The 25,769-nt window shown below is 42.4% G+C and overlaps 1 protein-coding gene across 1 annotated transcript in view; it reads left to right on the top strand.

Annotated features, from left to right (window-relative positions):
* Positions 1 to 21,969, top strand: part of LOC117450524 (homeobox protein Meis1-like) — a 64,057-nt gene extending 42,088 nt beyond the window's left edge. The window contains exons 9-13 of the mRNA XM_034088339.1: positions 9,707 to 9,783; positions 14,069 to 14,127; positions 17,763 to 17,852; positions 18,221 to 18,332; positions 21,410 to 21,969. Of these exons, the coding sequence (XP_033944230.1) occupies positions 9,707 to 9,783; positions 14,069 to 14,127; positions 17,763 to 17,852; positions 18,221 to 18,279 (285 nt within the window). The 3' untranslated portion in view covers positions 18,280 to 18,332; positions 21,410 to 21,969. The remainder of the gene's footprint in view (positions 1 to 9,706; positions 9,784 to 14,068; positions 14,128 to 17,762; positions 17,853 to 18,220; positions 18,333 to 21,409) is intronic.
* The last annotated feature ends 3,800 nt before the right edge of the window (positions 21,970 to 25,769 follow it).

Below are 25,769 nucleotides of genomic sequence, written 5' to 3'. Positions count from 1 at the left end.
GCCTGATCCGCAGTGTGGTGTTGCTGCTTCTGCTCCGCACCCAGCAGCAGCCCGAGGTCTGTCCAAATGTATCAGCATTGATACTGAATATTAAGAAATGGAAGATGCCGAGTCCCCGCTGTCACGGGATGAGTCGGAGATGGTTCATTGAGAAAAGCAGGCAATTCTCCAGTACAGGAAACCCATCAGGTCTTTGTAAAACACGGTTCAGAGCTGTAGCGGACGTTGCTACATTTCATTTCCATTGCAATTTGTTGAATTTAGTTTTTTAAGCCAAGCTTTAAAAACCTGTTTTGCAATTTCAAGATTATTTTCAAATGGTTTGTGCATTTTGCGTTAAAACAGGATAACACGCATGATGATGTCAAAGTGTCCTGCAGTACACGACACGTCATCTCAACAAGGAGAGTACATCAAACCATGGCAGTAACGAGATTTAGTTTTTGTCAAAATAATGATGGTTACGGAAAATGCTTATTGGTCAAATTGAGTGTTGTTTATTTGGCTCAAATTAGAAATGTGTATTCGCCTAAATGTAACTATGCCCTCAAGCTCTTTATTCAATTCAATTGATGGCTTTATTCTCATTTGCACATCAGCTACAGTGTCGATATGGCAATGAAAACGTAGGTCATTAGTATTGATCTAATTGTTTATTGACAGGCAGTACGTAGGATGTGTTCACGTGGAATTAGAGTTGGTTCTTTGGTGTGAAGGAAACCGATGGAAACTAGAGATAAAAGCAACAGAAAGTTAAGAGACATTTTGAAATATTATGTGTCAAATATGCATTTTGGAAACTAAACAAGCTGTACCGGTCTGTGCAGGAAATATTCATCATTCCTGCGCGTTATTGAGTTGAGATCTAGCTCGACACCAAAAGTAAACTGACCGCAGACCAGCCGCTGAACTCCTTGCTAAATGATTATGATTTGATAATGAGGAGGCTCCGGATTTAAAACCCCGAGTGGAGGGAAGACTGTGTGGTTTTAAACATTGAGGTTGCTTTTGGCTTCATGTGCTGGCGAAGTCGATAGGGGACTTGGCTTGGCAACTGGAAGGTCACCAGTTCAAGTCCCGGCAAGACCAAGTGCTACCGAGGCGTCCCTGAGCAAGGCACCGTTCCCCACACTGATCCCCGGGCGCCGTTCAAAATGGCAGCCCCACTGCTCCTAACACTAGGATGGGTCAAATGCAGAGAAACAGTTTCCCCACAGGGATTAATAAAAGTCCATCTTAATCTTAATCTTCATGTGACGGGTGTGATGAGCTGCCGCTGCTGCTGGGAGATTTTACGGGACTCGATGAAGAGGAAGAGCAGAAGGATGATCCTGATGCGGGATGTCGCAAGAACCTGTATTTTATTACCGAGTCTTTGCCGACAATTATGAAGAAGGGACGTTTCTCTGTGCTGTAGCAGCGTGGGGCTAGTTGGGCAGGGATGATAGAAAATGTGTGTTAACTTGCTATTCGTGCATCGAGGGGCAGCCGTCTCTTTTCCTGATGAAGCTACTGTACATTGTGAGCGGTCAGAGAATAGAGGAACCATATTGGTTTAGGCCAAACAGGAAGTTAGCATCATAATTGTACGAGAAGGGATTTGCCTTCGGAATATTGCAACTCTGTGACAAACATACGTTGAGGATACTTCCTTGTTGTGTTCAGCAGGATAATCACCACCTTTTATGATTGTCGTATTAAAAAGCTAACGTTAGCTTATAAAGGAATTATAGCACGGTCACATGACTTCCCGTCGCCCACCGCTAAGCTAAAGACGGCTAATGTCGGGCGTGATGACGTTTAGGCGACTCATTTAGAGACTTGTTTAAAACGTTTTTAATAACACGTTGAAGCTTCAGACCAGTGGGGTGTTTGCTCACGTCTTTTATGTTGTCGAACAAATTGTGAACATCTCTGAAGCTTGAGTTCACAACAGACCTTATTTCAAACGGCTAGCTCGTCAAAGAAACTCTGACTTTAATTTTTACTCTGTTCTTATTTTACAACACACACACACACCACACACACACACCACACACACACACACACACACACACACACACACACACACACCACAACACACACACACACACACACCACACACACACACACACACACACACACACACACCACACACACACACACACCACACACACACACACACACACACACAAAGAGGGTGGCACGGCTAAAGAGACATCCTTTCTCCTGAACCAGCGTGTGTGTTGCCCATTGAACCGTTTGTTTTTATATTTATCTCCAAACTGTTTCACTTTCTTTGTCTCGCCTTGTTTCCGAGGAAAACGTCAGTTAACAATTAAAGCTCCGCCCTGGAGAAAAACTGAGACTCAGAGGCTGAAGATGTGATGAAACAACCAGTGATTATCGCTCATTGTGGCTAATTAGATGCACTTTAGGCCAATTACCTGCCATCAGATCACAGGGAATGATTTGGCAGAGGGATGGTGGTTAGGGTTGGAGGAAAGGAGACTTCAAAGACTTTCCCTCCTCACCACAAACTGAGTGCTGGATGCTCTGGTGTCGGATCAAGGCTGTTTATTAAACTGGCTGACTTTCAAATCAAAAAGCTTCTTGCGGAGGTGGTGAATGGTGGAGGGATCCCTCTGTGTGCCGATTACATCTCGGCTATATCTCGGCTTGGCTACGGTGAAAACAAAACATTGTTATTATTGTACAAACTCTGGTTTCACATCGTCACTCAGCCTGTCGTTACTTCCTTTTATTGTTTTCTACCATTCGTATCAACCTCAGCCCTCATGCATTACATTTGTTATCATTATTAACTGTACGTTGGCTGCATTTTAGGTATTTCAAAAGTGTGCCAAAACATTTCTTGCAATTAAGACACTTTTGAAATTAAGATTCATTTAATGACATTGCATTTAGCTGACGCTTTTATCCAAGATACTTACAATAAGTGCAATAAACCATAAAGATTCACACTAAGGACAACAAGAACAGTGCTGACATATTTACTTCAAACAAGCGATATCATTGGTGCATAAGTCAAACTCTAAAGTGCGTTTTTTTTTTTATTATTCTGCAAGGTTTAAGGCAGGGGTGTCAAACTCAAACACACAGTGGGCCAACATGAAAAAATGGGTGCAAGTCGAGGGCCGGACTGGTTCAATGTTTATTGAAATGAACTTATTGCACATATGGAACTAACAAAGCCAGTCATTTCTTATGATTACATTTTTCCACAGGCCAACAGCAGCTTCAACAAAACTATTTCCCTCTAAGAGAAAACCAAACCTGCCCTGTTGTCGTGAGAGAGAAAGTGCAGAAGGACACATCCATTGAACTCAGTGTGCTGCTCTGTGATGCTAGCTCAGATACTTGGCATCTCATCTTGGGTGCAAGGTCATCAATGTTTGGGGCTCAGGCTCTGAGCTGAGGAGACCCTCAGGATGGAGTGAAGGTGTGCGTGCAATATACCGGCGGGCCAGATCTAAAAGTAATTAGAAATTATCCTGCGGGCCGAAATTAAATCCACCACGGGCCTGATTTCAGCCTGTCCTCCTACAAAAAGCGACCTTAGGCCGATTGTTCATGTCCTTATTACGACCCAGAGACACGTTTTAAAGTGCATGTTGTTTCTTACACGACCACTAGAGGTGCTCTAGTGGTCGTGTAAGAAACAACATGCTCCCGGCCCGTTCATTGCAAACGCTCCGGAGGGACGTTTATTCACAAATAACCCTCTCTGGAAAATCCTAAATTGTGGAATAGTTTGGCCATTACAATGCTTTTTGATTCCATTTCTGGCGAGAAGTGTATATTGTACTCTTAGAATCCACGTCCAGTCGATGTGTAGGATCTACAGTTTGATAGATATTACGAAGAGGATTTGAGGTCAGGATAACGTGCAGCTTCCATGTAAAGTTAGCGTGGTTGAAAACAGTTTTTCCGGTCTCGAAGTTTTCATAATAAAACCGGATATATTCCCCTCACTGTCAAATGATGACACAGTGATATCTGCATTACTCATCCACTAAAAAACATCAGTTTATCCTTATTAATTACACAATATTGATTGGTTTAATATAGGTAGTTCAAATGTTTGGAAATGCATGTGTGTATAATAGGAAGATTAATCCACGAGGATATCCATCCAGGACCGATGATCCAGGACCACAGCCACGACTCGCGATCCAGGGCTTGCGATCCAGGACACAGGACCGCAGGATCATCCATGACTCCGGATCCCGGCGTATATAGACACCAAAAAGAAAGACATGTGGGGAAGCTGGGTTAATCGGAACATGAGAGTACACAGGTACAGACAGAGAGAAGGAAGAAGTAAGATGTCCCCCGACAAACTATATCAGCAAAACTAGGGGCTGAATCTAATCAGCCCTAACTATAAGCTTTATCAAAAAGGAAGGTCTTAAGCGCACTCTTAAAAACGGATAGGGTGTCTGCCGCCCGAACACAAACTGGAAGCTGATTCCACAAATGTGGAGCTTGATAAGAAAAGGCTCTGGCTCCCATTGTACTTTTAGAGACTCTAGGAACAACCAACAACCCTGCATTCTTGGAACGCAATGCCCTAGTAGGACAGTAGGGTATAATGAGTTCTTTAAGGTAAGATGGCGCCTGCCCATTAAGGGCTTTGTAGGCGAGAAGAAGAATTTTAAATTCTATCCTGTGTTCTATAGGGAGCCAGTGTAAGGCAGCCAGAACAGGAGTAATGTGGTCCCTTTTCCTAACTCTGGTTAGTACACGAGCTGCAGCATTTTGAATCAGCTGAAGCGACTTGACTGACTTCACACCCTGATAATAAGTAGTTACAATAATCCAGCCTTGAAGTAACAAATGCATGGACTAGTTTCTCTGCATCGTTTTGAGGCAAGATATGCCTGATTTTTGCAATGTTACGTAGATAGAAGTAGGCGGTCCTTGAAATTGATTTTATGTGAGCGTTAAAGGATAAATCCTGATCAAATATAACACCAAGATTCCTTACAGTCTCACTGGAGGCCAAATTAATTCCATCCGTAGTTAGTATATCTTTGGATAATTTGTTTCGTAGATTCTTCGGGCCAAGTACAATAACTTCAGTTTTGGTCGTGTTTAACATCAAAACATTTAAGGTCATCCACGTTTTTCAGTCCTTGAGGCAGTCTTGAATTGTATTTAGATAATTAATTTCATCAGGCTTGATTGATAAATATAGTTGAGTATCATCCACATAACAATGAAAGTTTACAGAATGATTCCTTATAATATTGCCTAGTGGAAGCATATATTATGTGAACAAAATGGGTCCGAGCACTGAGCCCTGTGGCACTCCATGGCTAACTTTGGTTTGCATGGAAGATTCATCGTTGACACGTACAAACTGAGAGCGTTCAGATAGATAGGACCTAAACCAGCCTAAAGCAGTTCCCTGTATGCCAACTAAGTGCTCTAGTCTTTGCAATAGGATATCATGGTCGATAGTATCAAATGCAGCACTGAGATCGAGCAAAACAAGAATAGAGACAAGTCCCTTGTCTGAGGCTATTATAATGTCATTTGTGACTTTAACCAGAGCTGTCTCTGTGCTATGATGTATTCTAAAGCCAGACTGAAAATCATCAAATAAATCATTGTTTTTTAAGTAATCACACAGCTGTTTTGCGACTGCTTTCTCAAGCATTTTTGAGAGGAACGGAAGATTAGAAATAGGTCTATAGTTGGCTAAACCTCTGGATCGAGGTTGTGCTTTTTAAGAAGCGGTTTTATCACTGCTACTTTGAATGATTGTGGAACATAGCCTGATAATAAAGACATATTCATAATATTTAATAAAGAAGTGCTAATTAATGGAAAAACTTCCTTCAACAGCTTAGTTGGAATTGGGTCTAACATACACGTTGATGGTGTAGAGGAGAGAATCATTGAATTTAGTTGTTCAAGGTTATGGCTGAAAAGCATTCTAGTTTACTATCTAGTGTAATATTAGAACTTACTATTCCGGGAGGTGTTGATAACACTATACTGGTCAAAGGCAAGAGGTCATTAATTTTGTTTCTAAGAGTAACAATTTTATCGTTAAAGAAGCACATAAAATCACTGCTACTGAGTACTATAGGAATAGAAGGCTCATTCGAGCTATGGCTCTCTGTCAGCCTGGCTACAGTGCTGAAAAGAAATCTTGCATGATTCTTATTCTCATCTATTAATGAAGAGTAGTAGGCTGCTCTCGCTTTACGCAGTGCTTTCTTATATTCATTGAGAGTAATATGCCAAATTAAACGAGATTCTTCAAGTTTAGTGGAACGCCATATCCTTTCAAGTTGTCTAGACTTTTGCTTTATTTTGCGGGTTTCGGCATTATGCCATGGAGCTAACTATGTTGTTTTATTTTCTTCTCTTTCAAAGGAGCAACAGAGTCTAATTTTATTCGCAGCGCATCTGTAGCACTATCAACAACATGATCAATTTGGGGTGGTGTACATTTTGTATAAGTTTCCTCCCCTACATGCAGACATGCTATCGAGTTAAGTGTTGGTGGAATATCTTCCTTAAACTTGGCTATAGCACTAACAGATCAGTCACCTACGATAATTACTTTATCTGTCACACATTAGTGTGTGCATTGAAAAACACAAGTGTGGATCATTTTGCGGATCATGAAATACAAGTGTGAATCCTAATGTGTGTATTATGAGACTGTTCTGAGCCCATAAATTAGTGTTGATACTGCAAGGAGACGTATTGTGTGAAAAGATGTTGTTTAATTGCTAATATATTTATGATCCATGTCACGTATTCAGTTTTGGCGGCATTTCTTACAGTTTGTCAAAAGGTCTTCTGATCAGGGCTCTATAAATAAATATCTACGGCAGATATGTAATATTTAATGCAGCCGAACCGTGTATTACAATACCGTTATGTGATGACTTCCAAAGAGAAAAGCAAGCACACTCGGAATAAAGTATTATTTTATTTAAAAAAAAAGTTTTTCCGATTTCATATCGGATAAACACCATATCCCGACATGCATTGCGGCTAAAACAATCGATGTTTTAGCCTATCAAAACCTCTGAAAAAAAAAAGGTGTCTCTCAGAATCGAAAGAAAAAAACCTATGGGAAAAACACAAAAGCATTGTTCACAATTTAAACCAATACATGTCGTATAATTAACTAGGATAAACTGATGTTTTTTAGTGGATGAGTAGTGCAGATATCACTGTTAAATCATTTGATCATTGGTTTTATTATGAAAACGTCGAGACCGGAAATAATGTTTTCAACCCGTAACTTTGCATGGAGGCTGCCGCATACCTCAAATCATCTTCGTAATATCTATCAAACTATCGATCCTACATATCGACTGGACGTGGATTCTAAAAGTACAATATACACTTCTCGCTAGAAATCTAATCATAAAGCGTTTTATGGCCAAACTATCCTACAATTTAGGATTTTACAGAGAGGGTTATTTGTGAATAAACGACCATCTGTAATGCTAGCATTCAACGGGAGCACTAGAGGGCAACATCTTTAAAACGTGATTATAGGACGTATTAAGCGCCTGAACAATCGGCCCATTCGGTCGTATGAGTTGGACGACTTGTTGCCTTGAGTTTGACATACAGTAATGTGGTTTAAGCTAAGCAGGTGTGTCTTCAGTTTGCGAAGGTAGATGTGTAGACTCTCAGCTGTCCTGATATCAGTGGGAAGCTCCTTCCACCGTTTTGGAACCAGGATAGCAAAAAGCCGGGCTTTACTGAGGTGTACCCGGTTTAAAATCCTAACAAACAACACACAGTGAGTTTTAAAAGAGTGAGAATGAGACGAAGCGAAAATATAATCCTCAATATCCCCAGAAGTCCAGTCGTCTGAATTCCCTCAAAGTGGGATTGCACAGGAGGCCATAACCAATTTAAATTCATTTAACAGTCTTTATTGTTTCGTTCAGTCAAGATTAAGGCTGGAAATAAATGGTCTGAATTCTACTGCAGGCCGGGACCATTTGACAATTTAAGGGGCATTTTAATTTGAAATGCACGATATTAGGAAACATTTCTGAAATGTGAAAAGTTTTCTCAAAATGAAAGTCATGAGCAGCTTCCCTTATACTTTCTGTTCATAAGTTACTCCTCAAAGATGGTGTTGGCCAGTCGCGTTTGGAAGCCCTTCTCCGTTCTTCGCTCAACAATTTGGTTTAAAAACAGAGAAAATAAATGCTCAACAAGTACCCAAACAACAAGCCTCTTTTAAATAAAGTGGTTCCCGCATTAGGCCACATCCAAAAGGTAGGACATGAAAACTCATCTTGGAGCATCTCCACTTATACTTCCTGTTCTTAAGTTATGTCTTAGATGTGTGGTTGCACGTGTGTCCGCCATGTGGCCTGTTTCCTTCTGGATGCTTCCTTCTGTTCTTTCTCCGATCATTTGGTTTAAAACAATTGCGACAAGTACTCTTTTTAATCTCGGAGCATCTCCACTTATACTTCCTGTTCTTCAGTTATTTCTTAAATATGTGGTCACACGTGTGTCCGCCATGTGGCCTGTTTTCCTCTCGATGCTCCCCTCTGTTCTTTGGGGTTTATGGCTCTGAACTTTAGCAGCGCCGCGTGTTACATCAGAGTGGAAATAGCTCCTGAAAGGGTTTCTATCTGGGTCAGGGACGGGCAGCGGAGGATCTGCAGCAGCTGCTTCCAGTCGGTTTCAGATGAAGAACCTCTCGCTGCTGTCAGCTGTTGCACTTAAACATTATTTATTGTTCACAGCTTTACTTGAACTTTCCTTTTTCTCCGCTCCAGTTGTTTAGCTGATACCAGACCTGAAAGATGTCTTCCAAGGCCTTTTAGTGTTCACATGTTTGGGCTTTTGCACCTGTCAGCCACCGTACATAACCAATGCCCCACTTTACACTAATTAAGTGTAATTCATTAAATTAAATCGTCTAATATATTGTAATAAAGAAAGCCATCGTTAATTTCTTTGGCCACGATAACTGAGCTGTGAAAGTCAAATGCAAGGACAGTCCTACTCGCGAGTGTTAAAAGATATACAGTCTAAACACACACAGAAAACATAACATTTGAAAGCCACACACACACACACACACACACACACACACACACACACCACACACACACACACACCACACACACACACACACACACACACACACACACACACACCACACACACACACACACACACACACACACACAGACTCTCGGGACGATGCTATGCAGCCATAGGTTTGTTCTGATCCTCTCTACTGTACTGAAACAAGCCTGAACGACACACACACACACACACACACACACACACACACACACACACACACACACACACACACACACACACACACACACACACACACACACACACACACACACACACACACACACACACACACACACACACACACACACACACACACACACACACACACACACACACACACACACACACACACACACACACACACTCTAATTGACAGGGCTCTCTCCACTTGGCTTCCCTCTCTAATTGGCTCACCATTTCTTCCCATTAATTATGCTCCATTTCATATCCCCTTAATGAGTCTAGCCCCGCCTCCCTTCTTTAACGCTAATTAGCAGCTTTGAGGCTCTCACTCTTTGAGGAAGAAGAGGAAGAAGAAGATGAAGAGGAAGAAGAAGCCCTGTGATGTTTTACAGTGTGTTTTATGTCTGTGTTTTGTCCCTCTGCAGCACCCTTACCCGTCGGAGGAGCAGAAGAAGCAGCTGGCTCTGGACACGGGCCTCACCAACCTGCAGGTCAACAACTGGTGGGTTTCTGTCCACACACACACACACACACACACACACACACACACACACACACACACACACACACACACACACACACACACACACACACACACACACACACACACACACACACACACACACACACACACACACACACAACACACACACACACACACACACTCCAGAGGCAGCAGCATAATGATTTGAGTTCATTCCTGTGGGGTTGCCTTGTCTCCAAATATCCCCCAATTGCAGTTTCAGAGGGGGGGGGGGGGGGGGGGGGGCGGTTAATTGGAGAGTTAATTGGCGCTTGGGGGGGGGGGGGGGCAGAGACCTGTTGTCGGTGTGTTGGTGTTTTCTGTTTACTGATACACAAATGAAGACGTTGCTAAGTGTCACTGTTGGGGATTTACCCATAACGCAGTGTAAGCATACAGTTGAATTATCCGGGGTTTCTTTAGTACGTTTTTGCTTATTGTTGTAATATCTCTAGATTTTACTTTCTGCACTTCTTTACCCAAACAGCGGTGGATTGTAACTTCGTACATGTGCTCAAGTCAGTACTCGAGTGAGTGTTATATCCACTACATTTGTCCGACTCGATGTAGAAACGATGACAATCCCACACTGTTGCTTGGATCTAATAACTCCGTGAGATGCAGATGTCATAGTTGCTTCTCCGCGTCTCATAGGTCCGTCTTGGGGTCGGACAGAATAAACAGAAAAGCAAAGTTTAAACTTTATGTTTATTTGTAAGTAAGAGTCAAATATGAATTCAGACTCTGATGTTAAACAATCCTCAAGTGATAAACTCAAGTTGTTTTCTTAATCCTCTGAAGCCGTTATGTCAGTCAGTCTCACTCCCTCCTTTTGTTGTTGTTGTTGTTGTTGTTGTTGTTGTTGTTGTTGCTAAGCCTCTGGAGCTGTGTGCAGTGTTTTCCTGATGCTGCAGAATCAGAAGGAGACACCGTCATGTCCTTTATCATGTAGTCTCCTCTCCTTGGGTTCATTTGCTTGACTTAGTTCCTTGTCTACAGTCTTCTTGTTTCCTTACTTCTCTTGTTATTTCCTTCTTTCCTTTCCTCTCCTCTTCTTGTTTCCTTACTTCTCTTGTCGTTTCCTTTTATCCCCTCCTTTCTTGTTTCCTCATTTCTCCTGAGATGTCTATTTCTTCCTCTCCTATTTTGTTTCCTCTCCTCTTCTTATTTCCTCACATTTCCTGACGTGTCCTTTCTTCCTCTCCTCTCTTGTTTCCTCACCTCACCTGTCGTGTCCTTGCTTCATCTCATCTCTTATGTATCCTATCATCTCCTCTCCTTCTTTATATTTTCTCTGCATCGTTTCGTCTCATTTGAATCCTCCCGTCCTCTTCATCTTCTACTCTTCCTCGTCTTTGTATCCAAACACATCAGACGCATTTTTTGCGGTTTACAATCATCACAAAAAACAAAACCTACAGTATGTGCAAAAAAAAAAACATTTCATTTTCATCATCTTATTATTATTGGTCAAACTATCCGATCAGCTTTCGCGTTGCTTTGCTTCTTACTTAGTATTTGCTGGTTGATGACACGGAGGCGTGTGCAGTGGAGGCCGTTGGTGTAAATGGCATTTTCATGGCAAACAGCTGGATTGGTTTATTTAAACACACGTTGTTGAGGGGGAGGAGGGGGGGGGGGTGTACTGACCTGAGAATGACACCGAGGTGGGCGGGGCTTACTGACTGTTTTACAAGCAGTGCGTTGAAGTGTGTGTGTGCGTGTGTTTGGTGATTGTGGTTGTGTCGCTGCTTTGTTTAAAACCTCAGTGGAGGCGTCCGACTGTACAGAAAGGAGAAAACACCCCCTAAACTCTTCCTCCTCCTCACCCTCAAAACCCGGGGGAGGGCTGGAGGCGGCAGGCGCACAAATTCACAAAAATACTAGATGTGAGGTTGTTGTTGTTGTGCGGCCTCACGGACAGCTGACGCTTCAACCGGTGAAACTCGTTTTCATCTCTAAAACTAATTTTTTTCAGCCGCCAAAAACAGAAAAGTCCAAGGATCTGTTTTCTCCTCTTGTGCCACTTTCTGTTATTTGTTTTTGTGCAACAGCTGAAGATCTAAATCAGGCACCAGACTGAAAACACTGTTTTGGAGAAAAGAAAGATTTGATTCAAACAGTTTGCCCTAATCAAAATCCACGATCCAATAATCCAACATGAAAACGTTTCTGAATCAATGATGTATCGAGAGTTTCTACACGGAGTAAAATATTTGAGAAAATCGTAAAAAAAAATCCAGAGCGGTTTATTCAAATGTCTTTAGTCTAAGTCTAATATCCAAAGATGATGCAACATATACAAGCAGGAAAGATACCTATTTCAGAGGCTTGACACATTTTATTTAGCTACAGTATTTACGCATTGAGAATCACTTAAACAATTATAATAATTATCAAAATGGTTGGTGATTATTTTAGCAAATCTACAAATTGCTTGTAAAAAGTGAATTCAGGGACGAAGCTCCATCGACAAGAAACCCCCCCAAAATGTACTAAAAGTAGGGACACAGTTTAGCTTGTGTCCCCCCCCCCCTCGCCCTTTTTTTCACTCCCTGAAAAGGCTGCCGTGGCTTTTGTTTTGCTGAAAAGGAAACAGGGTCGTCCCCCACTTTTCTTTTCTTTTTACCCCCTTCTCCTCCCTCTTTTTCCCAACAAGTTGAAATGGACCCGAGGAAGAGGAGGGTGAGGAAGAGGAGGGTTCAATGTAGTTTAAGTTTATGATTGTTATCCAAACCACTATAGCTCATAAAACAGTTTAGATTTACTAAACCTGACTTTAAGCCAACAGCAATCTAAGTTTTAGATTTGTACTTATTAAACCCACGTTTAAGCTTACTGTAACCAAAGTGGTGCTGATAGGAGGAGGAGGAGGAGGAGGAGGAGGAGGAGGAGGAGGAGGAGGAGGAGGAGGAGGAGGAGGAGGAGGAGGAGGAGGAGGTAGGGTGAGGGGTTGAGGAGTGTGGTTGTAGGGACATAAATCAAGTGGGGAACCACAGCTTTCACTCCGGGCGGGTCAGGAGGGGTCGACAGGCTTTGAGCTGAGGAAGACCAGAGCAGAGGGGGAGTTTGGGGGGGCGGGGGGTTGGGGGGTCACAGAAGGTGCCAGGTCAGAGGTCACACATACCAGGATGATGGCTTTCAAGAGTGTACTTAGAAAGGGACATGTATGGATGCACGCCTGCAGCCTCTCTGCCTCTGTTTCAATGAAGTGTAAATAGCTGTGTGTGTGTGTGTGTGTGTGTGTTGTGTGTGTGTGTGTGTGTGTGTGATGTGTGTGTGTGTGTGTGTGTGTGTGTGTGTGTGTGTGTGTGTGTGTGTGTGTGTGTGGTGTGTGTGTGTGTGTGTGTGTGTGTGTGTGTGTGTGTGGTGTGTGTGTGTGTGTGTGTGTGTGTGTGTGGTGTGCGTGTGTGCTACCTGTGGAAAACATGAATCGTTCTGAAATGTGACTCAGTTTGCCCGTTGCCTTGGTTACAACCATATCTTTTCATTGTTTAGCAGATGGCCGAGCTGTGACAAATGACCTCATCTGTTTGAATGCATATAGGTGTACATCAGGCCTTGAATCAATGGGCTTGAACTGATCATTTAGCTAGCATGACACTACTTCTGAACTGAACAACTATCTAACACAAAAACATTTGAGCGACTAAGTCTGACTTCTAGCTTCCAGTCATTCAGGTTTATGCTTTTTAACTGAACCACTAGCTTATACAAACACGTGTTACCGATTAAATCCACGTTTTAGCTACTTGACGAGACTTGGTTACAATCAAAAAGTTGATGCATCTTATCCAAACCACAGCTATTAGAAACATTTAAGCTACTGAACCTGACTTTTCGCTTGGGTTGTAACACCAAGGAGCACAGGATTATACACATATCAGACACATATCAACTGCTTCTCCAGTTGCACGAGATGCCGTTCTGTCATAACAGGATCATCCAAATAGTTTAAGTTCATGCTTCTTATCCAAACCTCTAGATACTAAAACAGTTTAGCTTTACTGAACCTGACTTTAAGCCAACAGCAATCCAAGTGTATGCTTATCAACTGAATCACTAGCTAATAAAAACACATGTGTTCCTATTCAACCTAAGCTTCCTGGAACCACCAAACTGGGTGCTGAATGGAAACCCTGCGCTTCTAGCTATTATGCAATACGGCAGTCCTCTGTCTTTTTAAACTTGAGAAGCTTTACAGACAGGACATTGAAACAGCTTTCCTAAACGTTCCATGTGTTTCTGTTCTTCTGTTCCTCAGGTTCATCAACGCCCGGCGGCGGATCGTTCAGCCAATGATCGACCAGTCAAATAGAGCAGGTACATTTCACAGATTTCAATATTTGATATTAACGTACTTTTCGGACTATAAGCCGCGACTTTTTTCCCCATTTTTTGTGTACAGCTACCGGCCACTAGGGAACCTCCTAGATCTATGGATTTTACAGGTAAAATTAACCACCTTTAACACTATGGGCTCTAGGACCGCTCCGCGCCCGCCACCTTTAAAGGGCGGCTCCAGCAGGAAAAGCTGGAGGCCGGAAAAGAGTGAGACAGGTAGCGCGCCAAAGTAAAAGTGGAACCGAGAGACAGAACGAGAGCAAGACAGACGGATAATTTAGCTGCTGTGGCGGCTTATATGCAGGTGCGCTTTATAGTCCGAAAAGTACGGTAACTTATTGGCCTGATACCTAGCTTTTTTAAACTTTGCTTTTACGATAACATCTCATATTCTGGGACACAGTGGGAATTGATTCAATAATACTTTGTTTTAATTGTTTGGAGCAATTGAGATCGGAGAGGTTTGATATTTGAGATCTGGAAACACCACAATATATAATTGTAAATGCTGTGATTGAAGAGGCTTTGCATGTTGACTAAGTCTCAGAGAATCCTCGCTGACTATTCAGACATGAATACGGGTTTATCCAGATCTCTGAAGCCAGGATATGACGCAGTCATTTACAAATCTAATATACTCGACACCTAGTCATAACTTGAGTCCTAACTGCTTATAAACACACTCCTGCACCCGTAATTAGCAAGTCTAAGATATTCTTAATACCTAGTCATACCTTGAATACAAAATGCTTGTCAACACACTTCTACAGCCTTAATTTGCAAACCGAAAAGACTCCCAACATGTAATCATAACTTGAATACTATGAGTGCATATAAACACACTCCTGCTTCCTTAATGGGCAACATTAAGATACTCTTAATACCTAGTCATGACTTGAGTCCTAACTGCACGTGAACACACTCCTGTAGCCTCAATTAACTACATTAAGATCCTGTTAACACCTAGTCGTGTCTTTAACACAAAATGCCGATAGTGTTTATAGGCATTGTGTGTTAAAGATACGACTCGGTGTTAACAGGATCTTAATGTAGTTAATTCGGGCTGCTGTAGTCACCTTCATTTGCAAATCTAAGATGCTCCAATAACTTGATTATATCTTTAAGACAACATGCATGTAAACACACTTGATTTTGATCAGATAAACAAACTGAAAAAGCCTCCACGGTGAACCCCCCCCCTCTCTTTGCTCTCTTGGCTCCTCTCCCGGTGAGTTAAAGCGAACAGAGAAGCTTAAACTCCAGGATTGAATGGCCCCTAAACCCCAGCAGGATTACCTCCAGACAAAGACGCTAACCGCTTCGACTGACCACTCCATTGAACATTTTAACCTGGGATTAAAACAGAGAGGAGCCTGGCTAAAGCGGGGCTAAAGTACCGCTAGCCTTTTGGCCCCTGAGCTTTGTTAGCTTTTACCCCGGTGCTGACTTCCACACAAAGGCATCTTTACACGGCTGAGCGGCGGCGAAGAGAAACTGTTAAAGACTCCGAGTCCTGGGAATGTGACACAGTGTACTTTTAAAAACATCCCTCACTTCCTCTCAAGATGGAGCTTCAGACAGATCCTTTTCCCCATGAGGATGAACACATTTTATTTCAAGTGATCTCATTATTCATTAATGACAGACCCCCTCCTCCTCTTCTCCTCCCTGTAAAGATCAGAGGATTAGAAAAGGGAAAATAAACAAGTTTAGAGAAAAGGGAGAGACTTAATGTAATAAATAACATTTCTATTTGTCTTTAGGGTTTTTTTGTGTGGTCTCACGATACTTTCTTTTTTTACACTTTTTATGTATTGACTTGGATGAAGAAAGATGCCTTATCTTAAATCCAAAAGCAGTTATAAATAAAATGCATATATATAAATCATATTAAGGGGGGATAATAATAACAAAATAAAAAAAGTTAACAAAATTAGATTTCTGACTTCCTGTCTGTGGCACTTATCTCCAAGCTGATTGCGTACTAATGGGAACCCAAGTCATAAAAACACAAATATGTAATCTAAAAATAAGAAGGAGGAATAAGTGAATTTGTGGGAAATACTTATAAAGTTGAAAATGTTTGACTATATATTAATCACAGACCGTTTATGTAGTTTATGGGCTTCTGTAAAGTAGCATGTAACCGTATAATAAACATTATATTCTTTGCAAGCTCTTGTGGGGCCACAGAAAATGAAGTCACGGGCCGGATTTGGCCCCCGGGCCTTGAGTTTGACACCCCTGACTTCATTTTCTGTGTCCCCACAAGAGCTTGCAAAGAATATCATGTTTATTATACAGTTACATGCTACTCTACAGAAGCATGTTGCCCATAAACTACATGTCCCACAATGCATCTCAAATTTGCCTTTTTTTCTCAGAATTTGACATTTCTTCAAAATATGCATTTTTTTTTCAGAGTTATAGTTTTTTTCCCAGAATTTGACTTTTCTTTTAAAATCATGTTGTAACATTCTCACTGAAGAGACTTGCAATTATTTGCCCTAGACTTCTGCTTTCAGTCGTAGTTAATCATGAAGTTATTACCCTATCCCATAATAATCCAATGCAGAGGAAATCATGTAATATAATACATTATTTTATATATATTCAATATTTATATATGTATTTTTATATAGTCTTAAAGTTACAACTGGCCCTTTGAGTGCAACAATAATGCTGATGTGGCTTTGAAATTGAGTTTGACCCCCTTTAAGTATTGGAAGTTGTCTGTGTGACGTTTGTAAAACCTCTTGGTCGTCGCCATGTTGTTGTGACACGAGATGGTGGAGCAGAGCCTGACTGAAAAATACGTTTTTAGGCAACCAAAATAAAAGTTCCTTAATCGCAAAGAGACTGTTAAAGAGTTATAGTAAGACGGAACAGGAAGAATAAGTTGGTGGTGACCTGTAAATCACAAGGTAGCCCAATTGGCTGCTTAATTGTCTTTATTTACTCTAAATACAAAATGAACGTCAGGCTGAGTAAGAGAAGACTTGAAACTAGCATTTGAGACGAGTAGCTCGTAACGAGGTTATAAATCAAGTGAGAAGTCGGAGGATTTCCCCAGAATTGCAAGGTTTATGAATATGATGTGTTTGAAACAGTGTTAGTATATTAAATGATAATGTTTAAGGTGAACTAATGCAATGATTTCCAAGAGATGTTTACAATGTATGTGTAAAGTCATCTGATAATGGCCACTTGTATAGCTGGTGAATTTGAGTGGTTTGTTGATGTTTTTTGTTTGTCTTTGCAAAAGGAAGCCTCACATTAGCATGGACAATAGTATTTGTTGTCTGTACAATCCAAAACTCTTTGAATATTAAAGTTCTATGATGAAAATGAACTCAACGTAGGTTAGGGCCATCAGAAATTCCGGATTTTTCTTTTCTTCTTGGGAGCAGGAATATCGACTTTTCATTAAAAAAAGTTGTCTAGATTTCACTTTCAAACACTCTCATTCTAACGAGAGGACGGTGTCTCAGTGTGTGAGACAGACAGCAGCTGTCACCCGTCCTCCACCTCGCAGTGTGAGTGTGATGTCATCACTGTGGGACAGCCGGCAGCCAGATAATTAAAAAGAGTAATCTCTCCCCGCCTGTCCGCAGTGAGCCATGCAGGACCGTACGGCCCAGATGGTCAGCCAATGGCAGGCTTCGTTATGGACGGACAGACACACATGGGAATCAGACCACCTGGTAAACACACACACACACACACACACACACACACACACACACACACACACACACACACACACACACACACACACACACACACACACACACACACACACACACACACACACATGACGCTGCTGTGATGCAAGTCAAATTTCAGACTTGATCTGACCATTAAAGTATTATCGTATCGTAGAGTTCATGTTTAGCACGTACCTGATAACCAGAGATAACACATTAATGTTATCTCTGTGTGTGTGTGTGTGTGTGTGTGTGTGTGTGTGTGTGTGTGTGTGTGTGTGTGTGTGTGTGTGTGTGTGTGTGTGTGTGTGTGTGTGTGTGTGTGTGTGTGTGTGTGTGTGTGTGTGTGTGTGTGTGTTCTGCAGGTGCTATGGGTGGTGTGGGGATGGGGATGGGTGTGGAGGGGCAGTGGCACTACATGTAGCTCCAGCAGCTCCTCCTGCAGCCTGAGGACACGCCCAGCGTCCGGGAAAACACGTGAGTAACACGAGTCAGCTGTTTTTAGAGCCGAGTCGCTCACATTACACATTTCTACCTACTTCTCTTGGTATCCACTCACACAGGTTCTCAACACCTCTAGTCATGTGATATCTCTCTCTCTCTCTCTCCACCATCTCTCTCTCTCTCTCTCCACCATCTCTCTCCCTCTCTCTCTCTCTCTCTCCACCATCTCTCTCTCTCTCTCTCTCTCTCCACCATCTCTCTCTCTCTCTCTCTCCACCCCTTCTTTGCTCATTTTCAGATTCCTATTTGTATGTTGTACCTCTACTGTGAGATGTTTACAAAATGTAGGCAAGGCAAGTTTATTTTTATAGCACCTTTCAACGCAAGGTAATTCAAAGTGCTTGACAGAAATGAAAGACATTAAGAGCACGAGGAAACACTGCAGCGGAAACACATTATAAAATGTCATTTAATGTTCATCAAGCGATCAATAACGTTTATTTTAAAGGTGGGGTAGGTCATTTTGGAGAAACCAGCTCGAGTGCGCTAGAATTCTAAAATACAGAACCGGAACAAATCTGCCACTTCCTGACAGAGCCCCTCCTCCAACACACACGCACGCGCACATGACCAATGAGGGCACGAGGTAAGTGTGTGCCCAGATGGAAGGCTGACAGGCAGGTAGGCCATCCAGTTACTTTAGCCGGCTCAGATGATTGGTCGTGCTTTTTACAGCGCCACGGCTTCCAGAGATTACATTTATCTATGGATTATTTGTCAAAGCACTTCAGATATTCATTGCTATCGGGATGTTAAGAGCATTCCATGGAATATAACAACAAGTATATCTCGAGCCGGTTTCTCAAACTTACCTCCCCACCTTTAAGCTACTGTACAATAATTCATTCAAAATGATTTGTTGATTTTATTTTGCATTATCCTGTCCGGGGCTCCCAACAAAACCCCGGACAGGCTCCAGTATGTCCACAACTGTGCTGCCAGGGTACTCACGCACACAAAGGCGTGGCAGCACATCACCCCCACCCTCATCCACCTCCACTGGTTGCCGGTCAAGTCCCGCATATCCTACAAAGTCCTTACCAACAAGTCCCTCCATGCCCTTGCCCCCCAGTACCTATCGGACATCCTTCGCCCACATGCCCCACCCCGGAACCTGCAGTCCTCAGACTCCGGCCTGCTTACCACCCCCCGCACCAAACTGAGAACCTTCGGGGACAGAGCCTTCAGTGCGGCAGCCCCCACACTCGACGCCTTCAAAGGGCCCTCAAGTCCCATCTGTTGCCAAGGCTTTCGGCCCCTAATCGATCTGTTGTTTTGTCTGTCTGACTTTTGTTGTGTTACGGTTGTTTTTGCCCATTACTTGTAAAGCGACCTTGGGTCCCTTGAAAGGCGCTATATAAATCCGTTCTGTTTTAGAGAAATGGAAGTACTCAAATAAATAAATAAAAAGTCATTTCTAAATTGATTACCTAATTACTCTCCTGCACTCCGAGAGCTGACGGAGCGGACAGAGCGCTGTGAAAACAAAACAAGACGTCATGAAATGTCTCTCGTCCTATCACAGCGCTCTGGGCTCCTCCTCGCTAATTAAAGCATTTCCATTTGATTTAAAGGTCAATTAATCCTCTGAGACCCTCTCCACATTCTGTCTGACGAACTGATCGTTAGCGAGGGACGCCCAACGCTCTCATCTCTTTATTTCATTACACCGAGTCCAATTACTCCGTAAGCAGTTTTCATTATTAAGCTGCAGGAGGAGGAGGGAGGACAGATTAAGAGGATGCTAATGTGTGGAAAGGAAGTGGAGAGGAGGAGGGGGTGAGGAGGGGTGAGGAAGGGGTGAGGAGGAGATGAAACGTGGACATGTGGTCAGTGAGACGGCAACATCACTCGGACCAAAGACAATTAAAGAGTCTTCAGAAGAAGCGGTTCTTTCTTCCCGAGAGCCATTACTGAGCTTATGGCTCCCGGGGAACAATACACCTGTCAGCTGGGATCTGATGCAGCCATGCAGCACACACACACACACACACACACACACACACACACACACGCATACGCACACACACACACGCACACACACGCACATGCATACGCACACACACACACACGCACTCGCACTCACACACGCACACACAAGCTCTCTCTCACACACACACACGCACACACACAAGCTCTCTCTCACACACACACACACACACGCACACGCACGCACACTCACACACACAAGCTCTCTCACGCACACGCACGCACACACACAAGCTCACACACACACGCACGCACACACGCACACACACACGCGCACACACACATGCACACACACACGCACACACGCACACGCACGCACACTCACACACACAAGCTCTCTCACGCACACGCACGCACACACACAAGCTCACACACACACGCACGCACACACGCACACACACACACACGCGCACACACACATGCACACACACACGCACGCACGCACATACGCACACACACACATACACACACACGCTCACACACACACGCACGCGCACACACACACGCGCACACACGCACGCGCACGCACACATACACACAAGCACATGCTCACACACATACACGCTCACGCACACACACGCACACGCTCACACACACACATGTGCGCACACACACGCGCTCACACACACAAGCACACACACACAAGCACACATACACACACACACACACACACACACACACACACACACACACACACACACACACACACACGGACAGTCGCACACACTACAGATACTACTACACATTGTACAGATACTACAGAAAATGACCACTTCAACTCCATTTGTTCAGAAGGTGAACTTAGTTTTTCTTATCTATATAATCTTTACTGATTCGATCTATTCTTAATTCGTCTTATCTTGATTGTTTAAGAAATGCAAGTCCATGTTTGTGGTGAACTGCATCCCTTACGACAACGCCGTGAAGAGAAAAGCACAATCCAAATAACAGAGTTCTGAGAATCTATTTCTCGTTGTTTTCATCCTCCCACAAAAGTTGATCCGACTCAGTTCAGTTTGTCTTGAACGTTGACTTCCTGTTGTCCTCTGTTGTGTCTGCAGGACTCACCAGCAGTGTCCTTGGCCCGCGTGGAGCAGGACCCCACGCCTTGTGGCATGAAAACCAAACACAAAGGAAACACTGTGGGGACAGATGGAGACACTGGAAGGGTTCATAAACACTTGTGTCCTCGCTCATGACACTGGAGGATCGTTCTGCGTCGGGACGTACGCCCCGTCTCTCTGGATGTGTCCTGTGATCCAACAGATGTCCCCTCTCTGAACTACAGAAGCCTCGAGTGGACATGTTGGCACCAGCAGCTTCCTCCTCTCCTCAAACAGGCCGACAGGAAGCTGATGTCTGTATTTACCGAAGCGTTCTTTCAAAGCGCGTCAAAAGAACTGTTTTCCAAGAGGCTGAATCTCTGATAAATGGACGGCAGAGGTCACGTGACCGGCTCTCAGAGGACGAGAGACGCTGCTGCCTTTTTACATAATGTACTGTTTTAAAGGAAAGGACTTTCACTTTTCACACTGTGTGTGTTTGTCTTTTTTTCATAGACTTCTATCTTCCCTCGAGCCCCGCAAACCCTTTGAGTTCTAAAATAAAAAAGTGAAGCAAATTTGTTGTGTTTTGTTATCGGCACTAAAGTCAAACTCAACAAGTATATGTTCGTCCATCTGGCAGCAGAAGTTTTAAAGGGGACCTTTTTAGCTGAATTTTAGGTACAGTTTTGGTTTTTGTGCTTCTTTTCACCCTCTGTCTGAAACCAGAGCCCAGTCTGCTCTGATTAGTTAGCTGGCAGGCTCTGTTGCGATTGGTAGAGATGTCCCGCCCCGTTACATAGGGATTTCACTATGTCCAGGAAGTAAACAAAGGAGTCCAATGGAGGACGGGACGGGGGGGGGGGGGGGAGAGAAACTCTGGGATGTTAGCCTTTGCACACAAACTACAACACCCTATAGGAAATGGAAAACTCCAACGAGCATCATAAGGCCCTTTAACTTTACTTTAACTCAGATAAGTACTTTAGTGCACTTTAGAGTTTTACATGTACCTGTGTATTCCTATTTCAGAACATGTGCCTGTCTTCCTCCGACATATTTGACTTGACAACGTTTTGTTTGACAGCTGGAGTCACGGGAGATTAAGATTTTAATTCTAAACCTTATCAAATCTAAATATATATATTTACAGTAATGCTTTAATTCACGGGACTTTGCCAATAACGTCCTGGACATTTCCTGGAAGGGGTTACATGCTTTGGTAATTTAAATATAAGGGACGTTGGTACGCTGTCTCATTACAGGATTTTTTATTTTAAAAATATATTAGCATGCGGATAAACACAAAACTATCAATCAGTCAATTTTTATTTATATAGCCCAATATCACAGTGGTCTTCACAGTGTGTACAGAATATCAGTATGACAATACGACACCCTCTGTCCTTAGACCCTCTGTCCTCAGACCCTCTGTCCTTAGACCCTCACATCGTACAAGGAAACTTCCGGAGAAAACCCAGTTTAAAGGGAAAATGGGAGAAACCTCAGGGAGAGCAACAGAGGAGGGATCCCTCTCCCAGGACGGACAGACGTGCAATAGATGCCGTGTGCAAATCGAAGAGATAATACATTTGCAACATAGGTAGTCCAAATGTTTGGAAAAGCATGCGTGTATAATCGGAAAATGAATCCACGAGGATGTCCATCCTCCTGTGGGAGCCTAAGACGATGCACACTTGAAGGCCTGCATGTGATTCAGCCTCACAGATGTTGGCGGATGTTAAAGTCTGCGTCCTTCACATATTCTTAATGCTTCAAAAATCCAGAAGGACTTTCTTTCGGTTGGCTATGGAGGGTAAAGGAACACATTTGGAGATGTTTGAAGCTGCTGGTATCACAAATCATTGTTCTGTTTTCAATCTAGATCAACTTCTAAAAACTAAAAGAAAGAACGAGAGGATTGAAAACCCTTTCCTTACAATTCTCTTTTTTTATGACTTGTAGTTTATTCAACAACACAAAACTAAGTTGTAGAAATCCCTAAAAATGCTAGACTTTGGATATTTGACTGTTTGCTGCTTAAATGTTGTTTTCTTCCAAATTCATATTTTTCCATTGAGATGTTTTTACTTCACATGAATAATTTCTTCCGGGAGTCAGACATATGTAGAAAACCAACTTTTATACCTTTAAATATATATTCTTCTGTCATCTCACTATTGGTCACCATTTTGTTAATTTTCCATTTCTGAATGCCAACATGGCAGCTCGCTCAAACTCACCTCGCATCATCACTCGGGAGGAGCCGTTGGACTTCTGTCTGAGTGGAAAGAGCCAGAAACCCTTCAGCAGAACTGAGGGGAAACTAAAATTACTACTTTAATTTGTCACGTTTGAGAGCTTGAAGGGTTTCGCCAACAGCAGCTGGCTCTTTCTGGCTTCTAAAATAAATCCCACCCACCGAATCGGTCACTTCACACAGGCAGACCTCAGAGAAGTGTTCTCGTCCTGCCGCGCACTCTTCCTCAGGAATTTGAGGAGTTGGAAAAAAGGGAGATTTTTACGTAAATCTGCTCCAAACTCTTAAATGGAGAGATTAGTTCCCCCTCACGCTCCACTTGGCCTACTCAATGGACGTGTTTTCCCAATCCGCTGGGAGTTTCCTAGATACACCTCATTTCAAAACTGGCGGCCACAAAGAAGATCATTTATCCTCCTCTTAAAATCAATTACTTGAATTAATTTGTAGCAGGCAGTGGAGGAGAGCAGATGTTCACCCTGCTGCAGCAACCTTCCTCAGATGGTCTGCGTGACTCGTAAGCATCTTGAGTCTTTTCTAAGGAGACAACATGAGATTCAAAGCAAACACGCGTCCCTGTGCTTCTCTCTGTGAGCTGAGTGACAGGCGGCAGATCCAACTCCCATGTTTGACTGCCCTCTTTAGGGGATCGTGCAAACTGCCTTCATCTCTGTTTTTTAAAGCGAAGTGTGTCGGAATCAAACGTGCGTCGCTTTCAAATGCAAAAACAAATATGAGATATAAAAAAAAAGGGACAACATGTGGAAGTCTCTGGAGACGGTGGCTTGTGTGACAACAACTTGGCGGCGGCAAAAATAAATAACAGGACATTTTATTTGAGAAATACTTTTCATTACGTTAAAAGTAGAGCTGTCCCACAGAGTACACAGAGAGTGAATGCAGCGTGTGCACATGCAGGACATGTATTACGGTTAATACTATTACTGCAGTTTATAAACAAAAAAAGTATAATTATATATATATAATATTTGCGAATATTAAATGTGAATATTTTCACGATTTCTAACCAGTTTGTCTGTTTTTAATGGGTAACATTTTGGCTCATTCTATACAGAAGTCTTAAAATATGTATCAAGTTGTTATTCACTTAGTGCCATATTTACGCATGGAGTTCAACATAATTTTTACATTACCTCAAGTACCGTGCTTAAGTACACATTTAAGGTTTCTTTATATATTTATTTCCAGGCTAGTTACATGGTACATCAGGCGGGGTGTGCACAATGTTTACACTGAGGGCAGCATACAAAAAACGATATGAAAGGCCACTCACAAGAGGTGAGGTGTATGGCCTCATGAATGAAGTTATACTGTTAGTGGGGACGGACTGACGGGACAATTAGGGGAAATAGGAAGTTTATATTTCAAGCCTGTTATACTAATATGTTATTGGGCTTTTTTTATCAAAAAAAAGTTAGAAAAAATGTTATGTCGAAGTACAATTTAAGACAAGCACAAGTTTCATCTGTGAGCCATATTCAATTATATTGCACTTTTATAATGTACTGCGGGACAATTCAAAATGGACCACGGGCCGCAGCTTGGACACCCCGGTGGTACATTCAGGATTACGCATTTACAGGTAAAAACACAATTTGTAATTATGAAATTAAGATTAATTGTTATAGCAAAACGTATCAAACTAGCTCCAGACTGACAACCTTACAATCTCCTTTACATGAAATATATCAAAAGTTAATAGTTTTGTCAATTATCAAGTAGATTAAATATATGTCGACTACCAAATGTATTAATAAAAGTAATCAACACTTCATACAACAGTTAAAATGGTGGTTTAAGGGATTGTACAGACGTAGACTTTTGCCCCTTATATATTTAATTGATTATTGAGCTATTTTTAAATGAATGAATGCATGATTAAATCCTTTGTCGTGCACAAAGATTAAAGAGTATCAAAAGTATGTCTAACATCTAACATGACAGCACATAATACACCAACAATTTTTTTTCTAAGCATAGTTGAGGACATCACATGCAAGTAAGTATGACTAAAGGGAAGTCAGTGTTATGTTATGAGTGTTAGTAATGGGTGTGTGTGTGTGTGTGTGTGTGTGTGTGTGTGTGTGTGTGTGTGTG

This window comes from Pseudochaenichthys georgianus, chromosome 1 (genome assembly GCF_902827115.2).
Source record: "Pseudochaenichthys georgianus chromosome 1, fPseGeo1.2, whole genome shotgun sequence".
NCBI classification, from domain to species: domain Eukaryota; kingdom Metazoa; phylum Chordata; class Actinopteri; order Perciformes; family Channichthyidae; genus Pseudochaenichthys; species Pseudochaenichthys georgianus.
This window is presented reverse-complemented; position numbering and strand designations above follow the sequence as displayed.